Source organism: Tenrec ecaudatus, chromosome 10 (assembly GCF_050624435.1).
Source record: "Tenrec ecaudatus isolate mTenEca1 chromosome 10, mTenEca1.hap1, whole genome shotgun sequence".
Lineage (NCBI taxonomy): Eukaryota > Metazoa > Chordata > Mammalia > Afrosoricida > Tenrecidae > Tenrec > Tenrec ecaudatus.
The window spans coordinates 122,721,198-122,740,645 of record NC_134539.1 but is presented as its reverse complement, the minus strand read 5'-3'; the positions used below and the strand labels follow the sequence as shown (position 1 = coordinate 122,740,645).

The 19,448-nt window shown below is 42.5% G+C and overlaps 2 protein-coding genes across 3 annotated transcripts in view; one reads left to right on the top strand and one right to left on the bottom strand.

Moving 5' to 3' along the window:
- Positions 1–8,587: 8,587 nt before the first annotated feature.
- On the bottom strand, positions 8,588–11,518 carry PTRH2 (peptidyl-tRNA hydrolase 2). 2 transcript variants are annotated; one of them, XM_075561505.1, is made up of 4 exons: positions 11,396–11,493; positions 10,152–11,223; positions 9,583–9,710; positions 8,588–9,244 (listed from the first exon to the last, which is right to left on the bottom strand). In XM_075561505.1, the coding sequence occupies exon 4, from the start codon at positions 9,242–9,244 to the stop codon at positions 8,705–8,707; it is 540 nt and encodes a 179-aa protein (XP_075417620.1). In that variant the 5' UTR covers positions 9,583–9,710; positions 10,152–11,223; positions 11,396–11,493; the 3' UTR covers positions 8,588–8,704. The 2 variants fall into 2 exon arrangements, with proteins under 2 accessions (XP_075417620.1, XP_075417619.1); XM_075561504.1 differs by lacking the exons at positions 9,583–9,710; positions 10,152–11,223 and having other exon boundaries at positions 11,396–11,518.
- A 97-nt stretch (positions 11,519–11,615) lies between these two features.
- The window catches only part of VMP1 (vacuole membrane protein 1), a 110,519-nt gene continuing 102,686 nt past the window's right edge, over positions 11,616–19,448 (top strand). The window contains exon 1 of the mRNA XM_075561503.1: positions 11,616–11,771. The gene's annotated coding sequence lies outside the window, so the exon portion shown is untranslated. The remainder of the gene's footprint in view (positions 11,772–19,448) is intronic.

Genomic DNA, 19,448 nt, shown 5'->3' with positions numbered 1-19,448 from the left:
CTACAGGGTGACTATGAGTCAGAATCAACTCAGTGGCACTGGGTTTATACAGGTACAGTAATAAAAACAGCCCAGTGTTGCTGTAACAGACACAACAGAACAGACCAATGGAACAGAACTGAGTTCAGAAATAAACCCATGCATCTTCAACTGATTTTTGACAGGGTGTTAATTCTACTTATGGAGATGAGTCTCTTCAGTAAACGAAACTAGATTGACACAAGCAGGACAATGACACAAGCTTGATGCTTCACAAGATGTGTGGCAGGCAGTCGGTCTGCCAAACACTGGGTGGGGCATCTGCAAGTTCCTTCCCTGGTAACTATTGTACACATTTCTACTTTGTACTCATAGCCTACGTGTGTATCACATCATTCCTGCTTTTACTAGAAGTTAATATCGTTTTAGGTTTTATTGTTAGATATGATTTGGTAGGTTATTTTGGGGGTGTGGGAACACAAAGAATTTCCCCTCTTGATGGCAATTGCTTATTCACTTTATGCCTTTTCAGCTTATGGAACTTTCATAGGAATATTCTACTTTTGAATAGCAAGTGGAAACTTAAAATGCAGAAGACTAAGCAATAAAAGACAAAATAAACAGGACTACATAAAAATTCAAAACTTTTGTTCATCAAAAGACATTACCTAAAGGGGAAAAGACAAGCTACCAAGTGGGAGAATTTCTTTGGATACTGTGTATCAGACAAGAATCTAATGGACAAAATGTAAAAGGGACCTTCAAAAAGTTCCTGGAAAAATTCCATTAGCTCTTCATTCCGTGTTCCTTGAATTTTCTGAAGCCCCCTTGTATATGAAACTGACAAGAGCAAAATCTAATAATTAAAAAATCTAATAACAATCATAAAATGGGCAAAGATTTCAAATGGACATTTGACCAGAGATCATCAAAAGACTACCAAGAGCCCACATGGAAGAAGCACCCCGCCTGTGTGATCATACGGTGTCGAAGAGATCAGCTATCGGACATCAAATCATGCCATTGTGTACTCACCTCGCCAGCACGATTGCTGAAGACAAATGGGTGCATAAGCAAATGTGATGAAAGCTGATGGTGCCTGACTATCAAAATATATAGCATCTGGGGTCTTAAATGCTTAAAGGTAAACAAGCGGCCATCTAGCTGAGAAGTAACAAAGCCCACATGGAAGAAGCACACCAGCCTGTGTGACCACGAGGTACCAAAGGGATCAGATATCAAAGAACAAAAAAATTGTGAATGAGGGAGAGTGCAGATTGGGGACCCAAGAACCACCTGTAGGCAATTGGAAATCCCCTTACAGAAGGTTCACAGGGAGGAGATGAGCCAGCCAGGTTGCAGTGTAGCAAAGATGAAACATACTACTTTCCTCTAGTTCTTAAATGCCCTCCCCCCCCCCCCACTATCATCCCAGTTCTACTTTACAAATCTGGCTAGACCAGAGGAGGTACACTGGTACAGATAGGAACTGGAAACACAGGGAATCCAGGGCAGATGAGCCCTTCAGGACCAGGGCTGAGTGGCAATACCGGAAGGATGGAGGGAGGGGAAGTAGGGTAGAAAGGGGGAACCGATTACAAGGATCTGCATATAACCTCCTCCCTGGGGGATGGGCAACAGAAAAGTGGGTGAGGGGAGATGCTGGACAACGTAAGATATGACCAAATAATTTATAAATTATCAAGGGTTCATGAGGGAGGGGTAAAATGAGCTGATACCAAGGGCTCAGATAGAAAAATGTTTTCAGAATGATGGCAACAAATGTACAAATGTGCTTGACACGATGATGTATGGATTGTGATGAGTTGTACAAGCCCCAAATAAAATGATTAAATAAAAAAATAATAGTCCGGGGGAAGGGGGAAGACTACCAAGAATGAAAAGATGCTCTATCATTATACTTAAAAAGTAGAAACAAACCCAAACCAAATGAAATCATGTCACCCCTATGAGGATGACCAAGATTCAAGATGAAAACCAGAAAACAAATGTGAGGATGTGGGAAACTGGGAGATTAACTATTACTGGTAGGAATGAAAAATAACAGCTCCTCCAAAACTACATAACTTCCATAAGACTAGCAGTTACTCATATAGACCCCAAAGACTTGAAAGTAGAAGCTGACAAAAGAGGCGTAGACAGCAGTGTTCCACGTTCATTAACGCCCTGTTTACAATATCCCCAGAGAGAGGACATCCTAAATGCTCACCTCAAATACACACAATTGATACATAACATGGAAATCTTGATACATGCTATAGTATGTATGGTTGTAGCTGAAAGACATGCTGAGGAACATGAGTTGACCACAAAAGGGCAAATACTGTATGGCCTCATATAGAAAGGCAATTGAATAGGAAACAAGGTTTCTCTGTGTGGGTGGGTACCAGGAGGAGTAGATGGAAGGGGAACGGGAGGGAGGTGTGAATGGCGGTGGAAGTACTACATTACGGTAGGATTTCACAGCTGATTATTGTAATGCTATCAGCAACTTGTACATTGGCAAAAGTTGTATGATACAGCACAAAAGCAAAAGGGTTACTGATTATGACTGAAAATCTCATGGGGTTTGGTGGTTTGCCATAACTTCATGTGACATCCCAGTTAATTGGCCCTAATCCATGTCTAGTGCCCCTGTTCCAGATACGCCTGGGTTCTGAAACCTTGCAAACAACCTTCAAAGGCACAGTTGGTCTCTTGGTCTGGAATAAAAGAAGGTGGCAGTAAGTCAGGAATAGGAGGAAGATAAGGAATGTCTGACTGCTTCCATGAACAACTGCCTCCTATGCCATGAGAACTAGATGAGACTGGACTCCCATTACTGAACATTTTGATCAAAGATTCTATATTAGAATCCTCGTCAGAAGGGAAAAATGCCAAAGAATTCAAAATTCTCATGAACTCCAGACTTACCGGAACATTAAAGGTATATGAACCCCTAATGTTGTCCTGGGATAATCTTAAGCTTAAATCCTTCAAGACTCAATTATTTTCTGCTTTGAATTTGTTGTTAAACCCACGTGGTTTCAATAATGAAAGGCATTGGTTGGTTTCAGAGATAATCGAATACAGATTTTTATGTGATTGGTGGAACACCTATGTCCTAAGGGGATTCTGGTGCTGAGATTTCGATGAACGCAGTTACGTGGACTCCTACCAGATAGCATGCACTAGAAGTATTTAGTGGTGGACAGTGTAGATGGGCACCCTATGTCTATGGGTCACAAAGGGGCTGAGCCAAAAATACCCTCTAATATGTTCTTAAAACCAAGCAGTAATTTAGCTTAACTAGTGAAGTTGCCTGCTTTAAGCATTGTGCTCTTTTAAGAACTATCTACATGAGTTCAAATCGACAACCTCAAAAAACCCACTGACAAGGCAGGTTCCACCTCAGAGTGACCCCATTACAGTAAGGATATAAATAAATATTCAGAGAAGCAGATTGTCTCATGTCTCTTCCGAGGACCAGCTGGTGAGTTTGAACCACTGACCCCAGTGCCACCAGAGCTCCTAAATTGACTTGGACAACTTAAAAGATTAGCTAGGAAGCTTACAAAGAACTCACTCCCATCAGGGCGATGCCGACTCAGGGTCCCTGTAGAACACGACAGAGCTGCTCCTGTGAGTTTCTGAGACTGACTACGGAAATTGGAATTAGGAAGCCTTATCTTTCTCTAGCAGAGCGGCTGGTGGTTCCAAATGGCAGACCTGCAGTTAGCAGCCCAATACTTAAGTAACCACTATGCCGCTACCGAACTCCAAAACACTGCCATCAAGTCCACAGCGACGCGGTAGGGCAGCATAGAACAACCCCCATGAGTTTCCAAAACTGTTTACAGGAGTAGAAAGCTATCTGCTGCTGCTTGGGGAAATCTGTTTCCCACAACCCAGCAACCACTCCTCAGAGAAAGATGAGGCTTTTCTGCTCCCATCCCATGAAAGAGTTACAGCTTTAGAAAAACTAGGGCGCAGTCCTACTTTGTTCTGTAGGGTCCCTGAGTCAGAATCAATCTAACAGCAGTGGGTTTTTTATTGGGTTTAGTGCAAGAAAAAGCATGAAGCTTTAAAAATTGCACATATAGCAAAGTGAGGGTTTTGGTGAATTTTTTGAGGATTTAGTTCAGCTGTTTCAAAGTGAGGTCAAATTTACATAACGGTAGGAATTGTTCACAGAACTGTTAAAAACAATAAAAACTAAAAAGACTTACAGTGACTATTGCTGGGGATAAACCCAAGAGATTCAGCCAGTGTACGCCAGTGTCCTAATAGCCAAAAGATGGGAAGAGCCTAAATTCCCATCAGTGGCTGCATGGATAGACAACACGTGGCACACAAATACAGCTGGGTACTACACTAGTAGAGAATGAAGGCTGCATAAAAGTGACCACACACACTTGGCTTGAAAATTCTGTTGAGTGACATAAGTAAATCACAAAAGGACAGTGTAAGACCTCACTTATATAAAAGAGGCACATGTATAGAGAATTTGTTTTTGAAAAACAAATTGTTTCTGGTTGCCAAGGATGGGAGGGAGCACATAACTGCTTATGGAGCAATGACATCAGTTTCCGGCAACGGCAAATCCATGTTTTCAGGGTGAGTGTTGCACAGCTGATTATTAGTGGCACACTTGTGAAATGACTCCTGTCAGTGAGTTACACCTGTCAGTTGGATTGGCCAAAATTGTGTAATAGCTGCATATTTATAACAAAGAAATACAGCTGAGGTTGCTTATGTGCAAGCAAACACCTCGTGTGTTTTAGAGGTTGAAGGTCAGAATCATGGTTTCTGGGGACATCTTAGCTAATGGGTGCTTCAGTTCTCTTAGTTTGTTGCATGGTGCCAGGGGTCTCAGAAGCTTCCAAGTGGCCAAGGTACAGGAACTACTTCTTTGTGATGAGACCACAAGGACTGCATGGTGCTTGATTGGATGGAAGAAAACGAGAGAATTTCACATTCAATGAATCCAAACTTTCTGGAGCCATGGAAGCTACATGAACAGCTGAAGCTATTACTGAGATAATCTTTAAACTGTAAACCCAAAATAGCCCCTGAAGTAATCTTAAACCAAATAGATGAGCTTAACTAAGGTGTCTTGAGAATTGAGCTTTTAGATCGATCTAGATTGGACCAAAGGACAACCGAGTTTATCTAAATAGGGAACAGTTCTGGAAAGATGAGAATGCTTGTTGCACTACTTGAATGTCAACGCCACCGAACTGTAGTCGGCTTTGCTGGGAGCACTCTCAACAAAAATAATTAAAGTCTGTCCACATCCTTGACCTTAGACCTTGAAGTGAGGCTGTCTTGCTGCTGATATTGCAGTTAAGTTGTAAATACTACGCTATCAAGAGTTAAAATCCAGCTAATATACAGTACCTCTCACTTATTAACCATCTAGTTACATATTTACAGTAATATGCTTTAAAAATCAACCATCTGACTAGTTTGTGTATCAACGGACAATGAGGTGAGTGTGGGGATGGAGAGAGTGAGGGTTAAAGTTGTCATCTTGGTTCTCAGGGCATGTAACTTGGAAAGTTAAAATGATATGATCCTCCATTTTGTGATCTTTCCCAGTAAGCCTCCATTTTAACCTGACTTTAAGGGCAATAACTTTTAACAATTCAAGGTCATAAAATTATGTGGCTTTAGAAGTTAAGGCTTTTGGTTTAATATTCTGGGTACCTATTACAATTATATGATAAAAAGATCAAAAGGGGGTAGGGAGAAGACTTGAAACATCAGTTCTAACCTTTGCCAGCTCCCGTTGTAGGCAACTATATCATGATCTGTAAATAAAGGAGTCATGCCAGCCACCCCTTCCCCCAGAATTCACTTCAGAGGACAGCACTGAAGCTACAGTTCAGGGAGAAGGACATGTCTGATTACAGCACATGGGAGCAAACAAAGGGAGGGAGAGAGTATGGAGCACATCCTGGCCCACCAAGTCCTGAGGATGATATTCCTGCTCAGAGCAGCCAATGCACAGGGCTGGCCCCACGAGACATGACGTCCAGTCTCTCACTGACACATGGTGCTACAGAGGACAACACTGGAGACATGCAGGAATTGCGTCTGATGTGACCATACCACCCCAAGGAAAAACACTAAGGGTGTGTTACAGAACAGCAAGGGGAGCAGAGCAATGAAGGCTCCGGGGAATACCAAAAATAGACTGTGGGGCCAGCGCATGGCACCCTATCAGACTTGACTGGAAAACACATAAAGTTCAACAGACCTTGAATTATTTATAGACCTTTTTGTGTTTTATTTTTTGTTGCTTTGTTTTACTCTCTTGTTTTTGTGCATATTATTTCTGCATATCTATCTAGATAAGACATGCTGGATAAACAATCTGGAAAACAATAAACCTACAGTTCCTAGGGAGACTCCTAGGGGGAGGGGAAGAAAGGAAGTGGTTGTTAACCCAGGGTCAAGGGAACAAGTCATCTAAAATCAAGGAAGGTGTAGGCGGCTTGGTAAGGCTTGATCAAGGCCAATGTAACCAAGAAAAATTACTGAAACCCAAATGAAGGCTGAACATGATAGTGGGACAGGAAGAAAGTAAAAGGAAACAGGGAAAAAACTAGGAGACAAAGGGTATTTATAGAGGCATATACACATTTTGAGGTGGAAATAAGATCTATTCACTTATGTGTAGGTTTATTATTAAGCTAGATGGACATTGGGCCTCTACTTAAGTACTCCCTCAATGCAAGAACACTTTGTTCTATTAACCTGGCATTCCATGATGCTCACCTTCCCGAAAGGATCGCTGACAACAAAGTGGGTGCATAAGCAAATGTGAAATAAGTTGCCAGTGCCACTATCAAAAGATATAGCGTCTAGGTTCTTAAAGATAAACAAGTGGCCATCTAGTTGAGAATAAACCAAGTCCACATGGAAGAAGCACACCAGCCTGTGTGATCATGAGGTGTCAATAGGATTGGGTATCAGGCATCAAAGACCCAGAACAACAAATCATATCATTGTGAATGAGGAGTGCAGAGTGGAGACCCAAAGCCCATCTGTAGACAATTGGACATCCCCTTATAGAAGGGTCACAAGGAGAGACGAGCCAGTCAGGGTGCAGTATAGCAACGATGAAACATACAATTTTCCTCTAGTTCTTTAATGCTTCCTACCCCCCACTATCATGACCCCAAATCTACCTTACAAATCCGGCTGGACCAGAGCATGTACAGGGGTATGGATAAGAGCTAGAGAAACAGGGTATCCAGGTCAGATAAACCCCTCAGGATCAATATTGAGAGTAACTATACCAGGGGGAGAAAGTGGGGACCAATCACAGTCATCTACATATAACCCCCTTCTAGGGGGATGGGCAACAAAAAAAAGGGTGAAGGGAGACGGTCAGTGTAAGACATGAAAAGATAACATATAAATTATCAAGGGTTGATGAGGGAGGGTGGAGGAGGGAGGGGAAAATGAGAAGCTGATACCAAGGGCTCAAGTAGAAGGAAAATATTCTGAAAACGATGGCAACAAACGTACAAATGTGCTTGACAACAATGGATGTATAGATTGTGATAAGAATTTTAGAAGCCCCCAATAACTGATTTAAAAAAAAGTCATGCAAAGTGGCAACAAGGGAACTAAATCTGAAGTTTGCATCCAGGAGGAATACCCTTGAAGCCCTCTTAGTATATAGGGGATATGACCAGCCTTGGAGAAGATGGGCTATCAGACAAAAGTATCCAACCATAGCCCAAGGAAATGCTTCCCCGGCTTCTTTTAAATATTTTTGCTTCAGTACCCGTCACTTGACTATCAGGACCATTTAACCAAATATATATTGGGAGCTCAGACAACTCATCACAATCCATACATACATCAGTTGTATAAGGCACATTTGTACATTCATTGCCTTCATCATTCTCAAAACATTTGCTCTCCACTTAAGCTTCTGGCATCAACTCATTTTCCCCCTCCCTTCCTGCTACCCCCTCCCTCATGAACCCTTGATAATCTAGAAATTATTTTGTCTTATCTTACACTCTCCGATGTCTCCCTTCACCTACTTTTCTGTTGTCCATCCCCCTGAGAGGAGGTTATATGTAGATCCCTGTAATAGGTTCCCCCTTTCCACCTCACCCTCCTGGTATTGTCACTCTCACCACTGGTCCTGACGGGATCATCCACACTGGATTCCCTGTGTTTCCAGTTCCTATCTGTACCAGTGAACATCCTCTAGTCTAGCCAGATTTGTAAGGTAGAATTGGGATCCAAGGGGGAGGAGAGGGGCATTTAGGAACTAGAGAAAAGTTGTGTTTCACTGTTGCTACACTGTACTGACTGGCTCGTCTCCTCCTGGCGACCCTTTCATAAGGGATGTCCAGTTGCCTACAGATGGGCTTTGGGCCCCCACTCTACACTCCCCCTCATTCACAATATGCTTTTTTGTTCTTTGATGCCGGATGATCGCACAGACTGGTGTGCTTCTTCCGTGTGGGCTTTGCTGCTTCTCAGCTAGATGGCCGCTGTTTACCTTTAAGCCTTTAAGACCCAGACGCTACCAACAGTATTTTCCTAAGCTCAAGATGCTAATTATGCAAACACATGATAGAACAAGTGGAGGCAGATTTTATTTTCTATTCAAGGATTACATATTGGACTTGGGGGATGGGGAGACACAGATTGATTGAATATGACTGTGGGGGAGGGATCATACAAAATTCACTTAGTAAAGTTTTAGGTGACCAGTGACTTTGTCAATTAGGTCAGCTGGTCCTGGCCCAATTCCTAGGACAGTCCGAGAGCCTGGTTCAATCTGAGTACGTCCAGCATCTTGAATTAAACTTACAGTTAGTCCCAGCATTTTGGCATGGGTCAATAGTTCAATCAGAGTTTCTTCATCAGGGGCTTTGACCACTACTTTGGGCTGGCCGCAGTAGTCCCATTCTTTGAGTAATTCAGGGTTTCTTCTTTGAATTTGCTTGTAGGCAGAAACTGCAGCGTGAGAGCACTGGGCAGCGACTTTCCCCTTTCCCATCTTTAAGTCATTTCGAACCACAAGAATCATTTTGTATTCTCCACCCTCTCCTAAGATGCTGGCTTCAGTTCTGGTCTCTTTGTCTGTCTCTCTCACTGAGCTTTTGGGAATCATTCCAAAGCGTACGCGGAGGCACCAGCCCAGACACATGCCACAGGCAACTCCGACAGCCAAGCTGAGTGTGCCCGGATGGGCCAAGTAATCCATGACCAAGGATTTGGAGAGCATCTTAAAGGAAAGAAAACACGTTGTAAGTTAAGAATAAGACTTGTCAGATAAATGCTGGCAGTATACCACCAATAAGCACAACTTTTAAAACTGTATGGGGTCACTAGACAATAAGCAAACTGTATTTGTGATTTTAGATGCAAGTCCTGTTTTCTGCCCGTGTATTATAAGATTCAAGCATTGTGTGAAGCACACTAGGTCATTTTGCATTTTCATGTGAGCAAATTCTTGGATTCTATAGTTCCTGGTCTCTCCTCAGTATTCCCTCAATTTTTGAGGGGAGAGGAAGTATTTTATTGAGATTTTTAAAGGATAAAGAGGAATCAAAAGTAACTTACCCCTGTCTGAAAGTCAGTGCTGACAGCTGTGTTATCACGAAGTTATTCTTGGGGACAGTATGGGGCTTCCAGAGAAGGTTCTAGTGGTCACAGAAATGGGACTGTGGAGAATTGTCTAATAGCATTTACTGGACAGGGGATAGTAAAAGGTTTGCATGATGAAGTCTCATTAAGCAATATTGTAGATGAAAAATTAAATACTCAAGAGCAGACCCCACTCCATTCCATACATGTGAGCGATTTATTTCTTGCATGGCTTTAGTATTATTGCATTTTCCAGAAATGTAACTACCATGTAAAATAAGGGACGATAAATTTGGTGTTATAATTCTCATGTCAATCCCGAGACTTATTGAAATGATAATAAAAGGCACTAACAATGAAGCAAAAAAAAAAGAAGGCATTTTTGCCAAGTCTTACAGAACACAAGTGCCTCACCATGTATAGTGAGACACTGTGCCCTCATTTATAGTACAGGTAAGTGGAGCCCTTGAAAAGGCACAGTGGCTCAGGCAACACATAGTGGGTGATGTTTCACTCCGTTGTAAGTGGGATCTCAACAGACTCACCTAACAGTACTCGTGTGGTAGGCGTACCCTTGTTAGGCTGACGACATCGTGAACAAAGCAGTTCATTGACTGGTGTTCACGAAAAGCGAAGCAAAAATGCAAATGGAAGGATGGTGAATGTTATGAAAAGATGCTTTTGTTGTATATGGTGTACATAAGAAAGGGCTTTAACTGACTTATTGGGTCAAGGAAGGCCTGTGTGAATAATAGTTGACATAGGACTAATTTCCAAAACATGAACATAACACATACCTTTATTTTCCCCACTTGATGCTGACACTCCCAACCAAACTGATTGCCAGAATAAATTCTGACTTACAGTGATCCCACGGGACAGGGTTGAACTGCCCCTATGGGTTTCCAAGACTCTTCTGTTTACAGGAGTATAAAGGCTCTCATCTTGCCCCCAAAGATCAGCTAGTGATTTTGAACTGCTGGCCTTGGGATTACAGCCCAATGCATTACCATGAAACCACCAGGCCAGGCGGTCTTCCGAAACCAGCGTCAAAGGGTCACACCAATTGTTTCATCCGCTCGAGAAAATAGTATAATTGCAATAAAGCTTGAGTAAGAGGTGAAGACAGAAGGAAGAAAAAGTAGGGCGGGGAGGTAAGCAAGTGGGAAAATGATGGGAAAGAGACTAATTAGCCACGTTAGTGGGGCAGCGTGTTACGCGCTGGCCTGCCTTCGAAACCAAGCGCTCCGAGGATGAAAGGGGCGGTTTCCTGCTCCAGTTAGGATTTAGTCACGGAAACCCGCGGGGGCAGTTCTACTCCGTCCTACCGACTCGCAACGAGTCCGAATTGACTCGGAGGCCGTGGGTTTTGAGTTTGTCCTTAGACTACTTAGTACGCATGCCCAAAAGGTGGAAGGGATACAGTGGCAAGGATACACGTCAAATTTTTCAATTCGATTCTTGGAAATCGATTCATCTTTGGAGAAATTTACTGGCTAACACTGTGGTTCCAGTGTGGGGCCTGTCCAAGAGTCTCCTAATCGATGCTGCCTAACTGGAGGCTTCGGCCGAGAAGTACACATGTGGAAACCTTCTGTAGACCAGCAGCGCGGTCGTCTTTAAAAAGAAAACCAAAAAAGCGAACAAGGTAGAATCAGAGGGCTCCTGCGACCGGCTTACCCAAGGAGTCGATAGGGAGGGGCAGTAAGGATGAGCGAGGCAACGTTTCCAAAGGGAGAGGGAATGGAGCGGATATCCCACCCCTGCGCACACGGACAAGCCGACTTACCTAGAGTACCGCTCTGCTCGCTCGCGCCTCCCCTTCTCTACTTCAGGGCAGCGAACACGCTTTCCCCACGCAAGCTACTTCTTCTGGGGTGTCCGCATAATCACTTCCGGAGCAAAAAACAAGCGGTCTTTTTTTTTTTTCCCTCGCCCCGCCCACAGGATCCAACCCGAGAGCCGAACTGAAATCCCGCGAGGATAGGCCGAGGCTGCCGAAAGGCGAGGGAACGTTTCTCCGAGGGAGGATGTCTCCGGGGGTAGGACCCGGACCGGAAGTGACGCCCACGAGTTCCGGTTGCCGGAGCCCAGCGGCGGGTGTGAGAAGCGGTGTGGAGCGGCTTCTGGGATCCGGAGGTCCGGAGAAGCCGGCGTCCGAGCGGGTGAGTAAGCGAGCGTGGGGAGCCGGGCAGGGACGCCTCAGACCGTCCTCAGGGCCTGACGCCAGGAGCGCTCGCACTTACGCGGTGCAGGTCGAGGGCGTCCGTGACTTCGGCTGCCCCGAGCGAGGTGTTTTCGGGAGCCGCTGTCATTCCCACTCCGCCGGGCAGTAGCCAGGTTATGTGGGACACCTCCCCGCAGTGGGCCGGTGAGACGTCGAAGCCAGCCACTTGGTCCCTGACTGTATTGTCTCCGCTCTTGGGACTGGGGAGCCGTTCGAGGCTTCGCAGTGAGCCCAGCACCCGCGCCTCCCGCGGGGTGCACGACCTGGGAGTAGGGGCTCCTGGGTGGAGGCAGGAGCTGGTTCGGAGGGGCTGTCACTCTGGCGAGGTTTCTCGCCCGAGCCAAGCTCTAGCGCGCGGTGATCGATGGATCGGTTCCCATACCACACTCGGGCGTGCGGTGCCATCTCAAGCGGCCAAGGGGCCGGGCCTGGGCTCTGCAGTGCCTTTGCAGAGGACCTTCCGAGAGTGGGTCCGACACTAATGTCGTGAAGAACGGCTCTACCTTTTTCATTTCCCTGACTCGCATTACAGTGGAGGCATTTGCAGTAAAAAATGAAGAGCGATTTATCTCTCAAATCCCAAGAAGCCAGGCATGGTACTCTCACGCAGTTACGTTACCTATGACCTCCAGTAGATTGTACGAACGTATTTTGATTTCCTGCAACTTCACGCCAAAAAAAAAAAAATCTAATGTGTAGACTCTGGCGCTGCGTACCTGCTTCAACTTCTTACTGTAACTTAACGTGTTTTTATTTTCTTTGAGGCTTGTCAGGTTTTGTGAACAAGTTGCACTGTGTTGTATGGACAAATGTAGATGTACTTCTTGTTTTTTAATTATAAAGACATGAGTGCTACAGCTGCTAGTACTATTACTTGTAGCATCCGATTTTAGTTGCGTATTCTAACCAAAGATCAACTCAAACGACCCTTTGAGCCGGGTGGATGGTGGTCTCAAACTGCTGATCTTGTGGTTAGCAGCGTAAGGCGTAACCTACTACGTGCCACGTGTTATATTTTGTTTTTAATTGATCCAGGAAGACGGGTGGTGATACATAGGTAAATGGGACACTGGTATGAAATGACAAAATAGTCATCTTTTATATTTACTTTGAGTTTTCTTAGGTTGTTCCAAGACAAGCTTTTTAATTTGAGAAAAATCTACTTGGGTTACTGCAGGTTTATGATAGTTTAATATTGATGACTCACTTTTCACTAGAAAATACACCTGTAACTATGCTTCAGGAATGCTGTAATAAGTGGTTTAATGCCTTTTAGTAGGTTGCCTGTAGATAGTTTAATAAACTTGTTTAACTTGCATATCTTATTTTTGAGGTAGAATCTTTTTTACACTTATCTTTGACAAGACTTTTGAGAAGTAGAATGATAAAAGTTAGATGTTATCAAAAGGCTAACATAAATAGCAAATTTACTTGTTGTTTTTCTAGCTGTCAAACTGCTTTTATATTAATCTTTCCAAATCAGTTGTTCAGTGACTGCAAATATCTCCAACTTTTCCAACTTCTTTGTGCCTTGGTTTCAATTATTGCTTTTGATGTTCACAAAGATCATTAAACTTTAGATCAGAAGGGCTGAATTCAAGTTTGGGCTCTAACACTTAACATTATGAGCTGGTCTAGTTTCTGTTGATAAAAAAAGTATCTGCTCTCCTTATATATAGGATTGTCACAAGGACTCAGTCAAATGAAATCACTATGTAAATGAAATTATAGATATATTGTCATTTTATTTTGACACAAGTACATTAGTCCAAAGTTCTATTACTGTACATCACTTACAAATTGTACTTTGTGAAGTGTATTATCTGAAAAATGCATTATAATTTTCCAAGATGATCTTTGCCCTAATTTACAACAAAGTAAAAGCTAGCCACGAATAGTGTGATGCAGTGATCTGTTGAATTAATTACTTTGGTTATTAATAGTGGCTACAAAAAGAGTAAAGGTTTGCATTTGGGAGTTTAAATCTTAGTGTTCTTGATATGTACTGTCAATTATGAACTTCAAGTCTACAGGAAACTGAAGTGCTACAGTTCGCCCTGAGTTAGTTGCTGTTTGTGGTATGAGTTGGGGGGTGCCAGCCCCCCACCACTAATCATGGGTATAGTAAGCACAATTGTACAGTTGAGATATATAAATATTATAAAGTCTTCCAGAGCATGAGAGATAAAAGAGATATTGCAAATGGAGTCAAATACGTTTCCTGGTAGCATGCTCACCTCAGCCCTGCTTGGGGGTCCACATGTTGAGAGGGGGAAGGGAAGGAGGGCAAGGGGAAAGGAAATAGGGGAGCGAGGACAGGAGAGAGGAGATCCTCTCTCTTGCTCACCCAGGCCTATATCCCTTTGGGGGCGTTCAAGCCCACTAATTACAGGTAAAGACAGACATACCTCACGGGAAGCGGTTGCAGTATATGTTATACAGCAGTGAGGGGGTGGTCTAGGGACATCCACGCAATAGGAAGAGGAGAGATTGGGGGTACACATGTGACAAGATGGGCAGATCCTAGATTTCTCTGGGTCTCCATAGGAACCATTATCAGTAGGGTGTAAACCCCACCTACAGGAACCAAATAGGTGATTGCTGTCCATTGTTCCCAGCAGCAGGGGGCAGGCCCACCTCTTGTCTTCAGGGAGGATGTCTGTAAGCACCTGACCGCCCCCCACAGATGTTGAGTCCCAGCAGTATTTGAGTAAAATGGTGCTCTAGACTTTTCAATGGCTGGCCTTCCAGAAGTGGGTCAGCAGGACTTCGTTTCAAAGACATCTCTAGGTGGATTCAAACTGCCTGCTTTTGGGTTAGTGCTTTTACCGTTTTATCACCCAGGGACTCCTACTTATTAATCACAAGTAAGGAGGACTGTATCGTATCAGAATTCTTCTGAAACCAATATTTAGAATTTGAAGGACTTTTTGTGAGCCATATGGTCAGATTCTTATTTAACCAAATAAAAAATGTGTCCTGAGTGTGACCATCTTGTGTGTGACCAACAGGATGTGACCTTCTTGGTTGAGCATGACTCCTGACCAAAAGAAAATAATCATTGACTTGCCTGAGACTCTGGCTTAGGCAGTACCAGAACCTGAACTGGAACGAAGGTCCAGTGTTCTTTCTGTTCTGCTAAGATTATGTCTTGGTACCTTGGTATATTTTGATAATGTTCCCGGTTTGTGTGAAAATATTTTCTTGGATATTGACAGAGGTTTCATATGAAATAAATCTTTTTTTCTTTTGAGTTGGTTTAGTGTAGAAAATTCTATGATGAAAAACTGCTTCGCAAGATAGGCCGTGAAATAGAATGAGGCTAGAAAAAAAGAAAGTTATTTATAGTCTTCAGAACATTTCCAAGTTCATGCTTCATTACTATCAAATATCAAGGTGTCTTCTTTCTGGCAAATTGAGAAGATGGGATCTTTTAACAGGTTTCTACTCAGTGAATGTGGTTACTGAAGAATAGGAAGAAACTGTTAATGCATTGCACCAGTCGAGATCCCTTTATTAAGTCTTATGTAAGGCAAAGAGAAAAACAAAATCAAATCATCCAAATGAGGGAGCTCATCAGCATGAGCCCATAATGGTGTTCAAAGGATTCTTGGGCCACCTGCATTGCTAATTAGAGAAGATGGAAAAACAGAATCACCATCGAGTGGCTCAATTAGTTACAGTCTCATGGAACAGCAGAAGTGGGACAGGTGGGGAGGGAGCACTAGAATGGACTGGGATTGCATAACTGCTCTTGGAGACAGTTTACCATATATACTCAAGTGTAAGCCGAGTCTTTTCAGCTTCCGATTTTAGTTGTGTATTCTAACCAAAGATCAACTCGAACAACCCTTTGAGCCAGATGGATGGTCTCAAACTGCTGACCTTGTGGTTAGCAGCGCAATGCGTAACCTTTTTAAATGCAGTTTTGTGGTAAAATTAGGTGCCTCGCTAGATATTTAGGTTGGCTTATACTCGAGTCTATATGGTAACCATGGGAGAGGGCACTATTCTAAAATATATTGATGTCTGGATGATTATACAATTCTTGATATGATTGAGTGATTGAACTATTGAATTATATGATGTGTAAATTACTCGCTAATAAAACTGTTAGGTGGGGGATGGAAATGGGCAGGGACCATATTTGGGATACTTGGGCTAACAGGGTGGTTCTCGGGCCTCTGAGCATCTTGGTTGAGCATGACTCATGACCATGTTCTTCTGGTACCCCAGTTTCCACTATGGGCATACCCCGGAAAGCCCCTAGAGCATTGGTTCTCAACCTTCCAAATGCCGCGACCCTTTAATACAGTTCCTTGTGTTTTGGTGACCCCCCCTCCAAACCAAAACATTATTTTCTTTGCTACTTCATAACTGTAGTTTTACTACTGTTATGAATTGGGCGACCCCTGTGAAAGGGTCGCTTGACTCCCAAAAGGGTCTTGACCCACAGCCTGACAACTGCTGCCCTAAAGGAAGGCGGTAGTACTCCCTTTTATGAACACACACTGCCCAAGGGCAAAACTTATTGGTTAGAAAGAGCTCTGGAGGTTCTTTAATAGTCAAAGTGGATTTAGGGACCCACTGTAAACCAAAGCCTTATGCAGATCAAGTGCTCAGGATTTAACTTCTAATGCCTGTGGATGTCATTAGTAATTTTTTAAATTAATAAATCTTTTTATTGGGGCTCATAAAGCTCTTATCACAATCCGTACAGACATCAATTGAGCAAAGCACCCTTATACATTCATTGCACTCGTCATTCTCATAATTCACCTTCTACTTGGGTTGTCATTAATAATTTTTATATTTTTTATCTATAGAGTGATGTTTCTAGTTAACTTTTTTTTCCCCATCTAGTTATCTTACTCTGGGTAACTAGCCCAGTGGAATTCTTTGACATATTGGAGCCCTTCTTTGGTTCCACTCATTTCATCAATGTGGAAATGAACTCTAGAGCATCCTGATAACAAGCCCAACAAATTGGACTGAGAAAAGCATAATATCTCAAGAAGGTCCTTATTTTGTGTGGAAAATCTGTATTGAGTTTGATGAACTGATGCTATCTATTATGTAAACGTGAATTCTCCTCTTTGCCCTGCTCTGTTTACTTATATTTTTATATTAGTAGATCATTGAGAGTATTATGGTTCATGAAGGTTTTGACAATTTGAACAGATGATACTTTTCTGCATCGGATAAAGGTGATACTTAAAGCTTCTGTAAATTCAACAAGAGCAGTCCCTTGAGTGATCCTGTCGCAGCTGGCCTACCTATAGTTTCTAAAGAATTTGTCAGTGTTACAGGAATGATTGATTTACCTCTTGTTCTTGCGTTCTTTAATGGTAACTTTGGTCTTTATAGATTAATTGGAAGAGGCCTAGCTAGGCCAGCCGTGTTAAGAGCTATCATGAAAGCTAGGCTGCCCTGCTTTAAATTATAGCTTTACTGCTGTGCAACCCTTAGGATGGTTTCTTAACTTCCTAGTATCTCAGTTTCTTCCTAGATGAAAAATCAATGCCTTTATTGTTAGGAATAATATTTATTGCTAGTTGTAGCATTTAGAAGAGTGTCTGTGAAAATGACATGAAGGACTATATCCCACCTCCTCTGCCTTCCCTTTTGCTGCGAGGCAGGGGCCAAGACATACCTCTACTCTGACTCTTTCTTTATCCTATTGTGACACCAACCTGCTGTGGCCACAAAGAACTCACAGGCAATCTCACACTTTGGGGGGCTTGTTAGGGGAATTGGCAGATTACCACAAACTAGGCTTTGTGAACAGTAAAGATCGTCTTTGGGCCACAGCAACTCTTGAGCCAATAAGTAGCCAAGTCTCCCAAGCTTGGGTGGTTCCTTGGCTGCTGCCTCTGGGTCAGGAGGCCAGCGTCCTGCTCTGCAGCACAGTTCTGTAGTTCCACAGCTGCTCTCTCTTGCCCTGAGCCTCTGCTCTTTACTTGGCTCCTTTGCTCTTATGTCCCTGTGCTGCAGCCTCAGACTTCTGCCTCCACCACTTCAGTCAGATCTTGAGTATGCAAATAGAAGAGACATGTTCAGAAATTTCACTGCACCATAGTCTGGCATATAGTTAGCTATCATCGGGACCATCAGCATCAGAGAACCTACTGAGCAGTTGCTTAACTACTATTTCAAAAACCTCTTTTGAAACAATGTGTATGTAGTTACTTACTTAATTATTTTTAGATTGTTGTTAATGAAGAAAACTCAGTAAATTCCGCTGCGTAGTACATACCAATTTGTGACTATTTTATATTGTTCGTGAGATTCTTAACCAAATGGGACATTTGTGCTGGTCATTCTCTGAACTGCTTTCCAGTAATGTTAACAGTTTCATTAAGAAATCTATAGAAGTCATAAAGCAGAATTTGGGGATTGAAAACATTTTTTTTGGTGTTTAATGATATCTTCCAGCACTAGGTTTCTTTCCTTGGTTAGATCATTTTCCTATTAATTCATCCTATTACACCAGGTTCTGGAAAAGACATTGGGAGAGAAGCCACACATCCTAATAGAGAAAAATAAATACAGAGATGAAAGAATAAGCACAATGCTAACCAGTGTTATGACGACAGACAGTTAATGTTCTGGAGCTCAGCGAACATGAAAGGTGTGGATGTGAGATGTAGGAAAATAGGCATGGCATAAGTCATGCAGGGTTTGCAGGGTTTTGCAGACCATGGAATTTACTTTTGAGTACGATAGACAGTCATTCTGCAATTTTGAGTAGAGGAACAATACAGTTTTTAAGGTAGTCATTGCTCTTGTGTAATGGGTGAATTGAAGGGGACAAGAAAAGAAATATAAACAAATTGGGAATTCATTGTAGTAGTGAGAGATGAGAGTAGATTGGTTTTGGATTCTGCTTGATTCCAGTGACAGCTGTCTCAATTTCTCCTATTTGGAATGGGAATGTTTATCTTGTGCTTGTCTCACCTTGTACTTTGGAAGCAGATAATGTGTATCTTAGGTTTTACAAATCTATTCATGGAATTTTGTTCCAGGAGAGAACACACTTAGAATTACTTGAATTAGTTAACTAAGATGAAATTTTAGATTTAGAACCAATGGTGAAATAGGATAAGACTTGAGATGCTGTGATAGGGAAGCATATGCAGTGTGACAAAGATTGGAATGTTATGGATGGAGTTGTTTCCCCCAAATAAGTGTTGGGATCCTTATCCCTATACTGGTGGTGAGAACCCCATTTGGGACTAGAATGTTTTTGTTACGTTAATGAAACCCATCTGGGCAGAAATCAATTTTTAAAAATTCCTAAATGGGTAAATTTTCGAGGGTTGCAACTAGCAAATTTTAAATGCTGTAGAAGCATTTAAAATAGGCTAACACTAAAATTTTATTTTATTTTTTTAATTTATTCTTTTTTTTAAATCATTTTATTGGGGACTCACACAATTCTTACCACAATCCTTGCATACATCCCTTGTATCAAGCACATATGTACATTTGTTGCCATTATCATTCTCAAAACATTTGCCTTCTCCTTGAGCCCTTAATATCGACTGCTCATTTTCCCCCTCCCTCCCCTCTTCCCCTACCTCATGAACCCTTCAGAATTTATAAATTATTATTA